This window comes from Cibotium barometz, chromosome 59 (genome assembly GCF_041138505.1).
Source record: "Cibotium barometz isolate CiBa-2024 chromosome 59, ASM4113850v1, whole genome shotgun sequence".
NCBI classification, from domain to species: domain Eukaryota; kingdom Viridiplantae; phylum Streptophyta; class Polypodiopsida; order Cyatheales; family Cibotiaceae; genus Cibotium; species Cibotium barometz.
In genome coordinates this window covers 15,184,555-15,189,402 of record NC_141104.1, presented here as the reverse complement: position 1 = coordinate 15,189,402, position 4,848 = coordinate 15,184,555, and the positions used below count along the sequence as shown (strand labels likewise).

The following is a 4,848-nucleotide window of genomic DNA, read 5'->3' as shown; positions in this document are numbered from 1 at the left end:
AACATTCACTAGGGAACGTTCTCTTGTGACTAGCTTGGCATTCGTGTGGTGATAAAAACCTACTACACTAGTTGCTTGGGAGATGATTTACGATAGTCCATGCAGTCCATTTTGTTTATCTGCTCCTAGATTATGCAAGGCGCACATTGAATCCACACACAAGTTCTTAGCATCATCAACATGTCAAATTTCAACTAGACTATAAAGAATGTACTTGCATAAATCATTCTTGACCAACGTTTATTGCTTAATAATCAATTAATATCATGGACGAATGCACCATCTCGTGCATTGACTGAGCAAGAACTGTGTTTGACGTGCTTGCATTCAATATTGTTCAAGCTTTCAACTAGACTATAAAGAATGTAATTGCATAAAGCGTTCTTGACCAATGTTTGTTGCTCAATAATCAATTAATCTCATGGACGAATGCACCATCTGGTGCATTGACCAAACAAGAACTATGTTTGACGTGCTTGCATTCAATATTGGGCACAACCCCATTGCTCAAACTTACAAGATGAATGCCACACGTCCTCACAAGAAACTTGGCTTGTGTGTGTTGATCCAAGAGAGTATGTACTCGAGCATGGAATTGCATCCTCGGGAGAATGGGCCACGTGACAATTGCAAAGCCAGATGATAGGTTTTGTTGCTTCAGGACATGGCAACTCATGTTTTTCATAGCAAAGACAAAAGTTGCCATGGCCGGTGGTGCTCGGAAACACCGACATTTTTGTGTATCTTGAACCAGCTGAAATTCAGGAAAACCACTTGAACTTTGACCTTGTCTTGAAGAAAACTGATGAAAATTAATATTTTTAGTTATAAAACCGGCCAATCAAAGGAGTTTTGATCAAGGAAGATCAAATACTTTTTCCTCAAATGTTATTTTTTAAACAATATAGGTACCTTTAGACATTGTATTATATAAAGTTCAAAGATGCATGTGGTTTTTGAAGAGGATTTCAGCAGAATTCTGAGCTGCGAGAGGGGCCTTCACCGTAGACTTGGAAGTGCCAGAGCTTGCCCACAGCCTCGACGCGGTTCTTGGAGCACAAGAACTCTGTGCTGAAGGATTTCTCCACAGGACGATCCACATCGTGAAGAAGAATGTCTGTGCTCTGCTTCTTCTCCCTCCCCTTCGCCATCACCGCAGAGCTGTAGATGGCACTCATCCTGCCGGGAGCTTTTGCGAAATAGCCCTTGGGCGCATCAACCATGATCACATCCCACTTCGTCCTGTAAATTTCTGCAGGTAGAGTTTTCATCGCAAGCTTGCAGCCTGACTGCAGCAAATCAATGGCCGGCGAGCATATCTTCTTCTCTCTCCTCGCATATGCGAGCAGTTCCTCCGCTTTAGACTGCTTTGTTGTGTAATTCACATGAAAAGACCGCAGACTAGGGTTCAATCGAGCCATGTCTTCTATCCAGGTAGGGTCTTCTTCGAGAAACACTGTGTTCCCTCCATTGTTTAGGGTTTTCCAGAGCAGGCTGTCAAACCCTAGCCCAAAGATCAGAAAGTTGCAGGGGGCTCTCCTTCTCAAAATGTTGGCTGTCACCATGATTTCTTGTTTGGTCTGCTGCGGTCTGACCTTTGAGGTGGCATAATGCACCAAGGCAAGGGAGACAGAGTAAGGGAGGGGTTTGCTAGCAGAGGCATCTGCCATGGATGGTTTTTCTATGTGGGACTGCAGACTTCTTGCATCGTTGGGGCACGGGTTCCAGGACATGGGCAAATCCTTCTGAACGAGGTATAGAATGGCCATGAACAGGACGATGAAGAGTGGCCAGAACCTGCCAATGGCAGGACGAACAGTAAAGTGCCAGAATGCCATGGTTTCGAATAGGAAGACAGGTGCGAACCCTTGCCGTTGTTACGGATATGGCTGTCTGGTAATGCGGTCGTGGCTACGGCTACTGCTCTGTTTTTATTGCTATGGCGATCTGGTTTGGCAACAGAATCAGATATGACTGCAGTTATGCCAACACAGTCAGCCTTCAGGTTCAGCTATGGCTATGAATATAGCCACACTTCCGCTTCCAGTAACGGAGTCAAAAAGCGATGTCATGGCAATGGCAATGACTATGGCGGGTCTTCACCAGAATGCAAGAGAACATGAGGCAGGGTATGGCTATGACTGAGCACAAAGGATAAGGGTTTTGGCTATGGTGTCTGCAAGGTGACATGGGTTTGGCTATACATGGGGCCTATGGTGTCTCAGCAGGTTGCAAGGGTTTGGCTACGGCTGTTCCCAGCATTAGGCTATGGTTGTGCGCAGCATGCCAGAGAAAATGGATGAGGCCAAATTAGGGTTTGGCTATGGAAGAGGGGAGGGCAAGGAAGAATCCGAATGAGTGGTCGGCTATGGCATTCGTGATGACATGGATATGGAGTTGGCGATGGGGTTCAATTCAGCAGAGCACATGGTGAAGATCGGCTATGGCTATGGCGTCTAATGTTGAAGAGAAAGTAGGGTTTGGGCGTGGCTATGGCCTGTTAGGCTGGGTTTTTGAAGAAGGAAGAGAGGATGGCCTAAGCATCAATGAGGGTTTGCTGTCTGGTAACATGGACCATCAATCTCAATCGAACGGTTCCTAAATCATGAGTCATGATCCTGATCCCCTAAGTTAATCACCACACCGTTGAGTCTAAAAAACATGATCTAGGCATGTGAACTTTTTTTTTTAAAAATGTACCACTGGTCATGCCCAATGTGATTGGTTCAAAAATGCCATAATTGCTTATGTGACTTTTCAATTTTAAATATTCTTTATTCATATCCTTTGCCCATTTTCGAAGAAACCATTTGATTGGTTGAAAAGTGCCTGCCCAATTTGTTACGACCCAACTTTGCCCGTCCGTGAGCAAAAGAAGAATGGGTTCGGGGTGGCAGTTGACTAGGATGTCGAGAACTTAGGGCAAGGAAGACTAACTTTGACGTGGTGGTTGACTGGGATGCCCAGAACTTAGGGCATGGAAATATGTGTCGGCAAGCAATCCAAGGGCTCCTTTTTTTCTAGGATGGGTTGGGATGTCCAGAACTTAGGGCATGGAAAAATGTGTTAGCAAGTAATCCAGGGGCTCCCTTTTTTTCTAGGATGGGTTGCACTCTAGTGTGTAAACACCCTAAGAGTTGAGTGGAAAAGTTAATCACCATACTAAGCTACAAGTTTGTTGCAGGTGGACGGTGGAGCCTCGCGTGAGACCTTGTTTTTTTGCACTTAAATCTTGCCCTCGTCTCGAGACAAAACCTGACCTAATCGATTAATCACTCGTAAGTCTCCTTAGTCTTCCAGTTGCTTCCCACACGCTACTTAGCAAGTTGAATTCTCATAAATGCTTAATTCCTATTCGTTGTGACTCCACAAGTAATAGCCAAAATAGTTGAACTTCTGAAGGAGTAACAAAAGAGAAGCTAGCATTTATGATGGATTTGGGCTAAGCGAGTTCGAAAGCCCACCCTACGTATTTCTACTTTATTTTTTCCAACAATAAATAGGATTTAATGCGTCTACTTAAGATTACCAAAATTTGAAATGTTGATAAATTTGTTATTCTTCATGGCTACCCTCTTAACAACCTCCTTCTATTGCCCTACCCTCTTAACAACCTTCTATTGCTCTGACAGCAGTAATTGTTTCGAATTCTTTTACTTAACGGTTCGGGAAATAATTTATATTGAACCTTACATTAAACCTTTTCACCATTAGTTGAAGAGGTAATTACCAATTTAAATAGGCATTTTCTTTATATTTTCTTCAAAATATAACTAAAACTTGTAATATTTGAAGATGTTTTTTTCCTTCTCTCACAAATTTAAAAAGGTTTTTCCCAAAGTTGAACAAGCTCTAAGATAAAGCGAACCCTGCTTTACTTACACCATGGCGATTTCTAATCTTGTTTAGTATGGGAATCATTAATAATTGATTTGCTTTCTGGTTTTTTAAAAAATGCTAGTAACCTCAGTCGTTATTATGAGTGTTGGTTGTGTGGAAATTAGCCCTAAGTCTTGCATGGGCTACAATCTCAGCAAATGTTAGTCCATCTACTCTTAGTACGACTTGATATGAAGATGCTCCCTTTTTCTTTGACCCCACTTAATCATTCACACTTTTGGTATGACTTGCCTTTACTGACTCCAATGAAGATTCTCTCATTTTCTTTGACATCACTAATGTAAAAAACAAGATTAGATATGCCCTATTTTCCAACTATGATACTTGTCGTTTATTGTAATAGTAAAGTAAAGCATGGTAAGTCTATGTGGGACACAACAACAAACTTAGATCTCATATGGAGTTTTAATTTTTTTTTAAAGAATGTACACATTTCTATGATGTTATTTAAAATAAAAAATAATGAAAACAATTTTCCACATGGGTTTCCTTCTTGGGGGAAGATAGGAAGAGAGAAAAGTAAAGCTAGCAAGCTTTTATGTAAAAAAGAGAAGAAATGATTGGGAAGAAAAAGTTAAAGGCAAAGTAAGATACTAAGTTGGATTATTTTGAATTTTGAATTTTAAGAAAAAGAGCAATTGAGTCAAAAGGCAAAACTTAATCATTTGAAAATTGGCTCCCATTGTTCTCACTTATTTTTAAATAAAGACTAAAATATTATTTTCATAGGTACTATATGCATGAAACTACCTTTCAAAAGAATACTTTTATATATGTTTTCACAAACTTCATGTAGTGGTTTTGTTGTACATAATCTAGCATTGAACTTTTGTAGTTTTTAAGAAAGATGTACAAGTGTATTATGGGAGTTAATTATATGAGGTTTCTAATTTTTAAAATTTGAGGTTAATCTGTAGAAATGTATGTAAATAAGGTTTTTCAAAAAAA

At 40.6% G+C, this 4,848-nt stretch overlaps 1 protein-coding gene across 1 annotated transcript; it reads right to left on the bottom strand.

Annotated features, from left to right (window-relative positions):
- Positions 1-321: 321 nt before the first annotated feature.
- On the bottom strand, positions 322-2,746 carry LOC147605523 (arabinogalactan O-methyltransferase 2-like). Its single transcript, XM_086793477.1, has one exon. The coding sequence runs from the start codon at positions 1,836-1,838 to the stop codon at positions 969-971; it is 870 nt and encodes a 289-aa protein (XP_086649603.1). The 5' UTR covers positions 1,839-2,746; the 3' UTR covers positions 322-968.
- Positions 2,747-4,848: the final 2,102 nt, after the last annotated feature.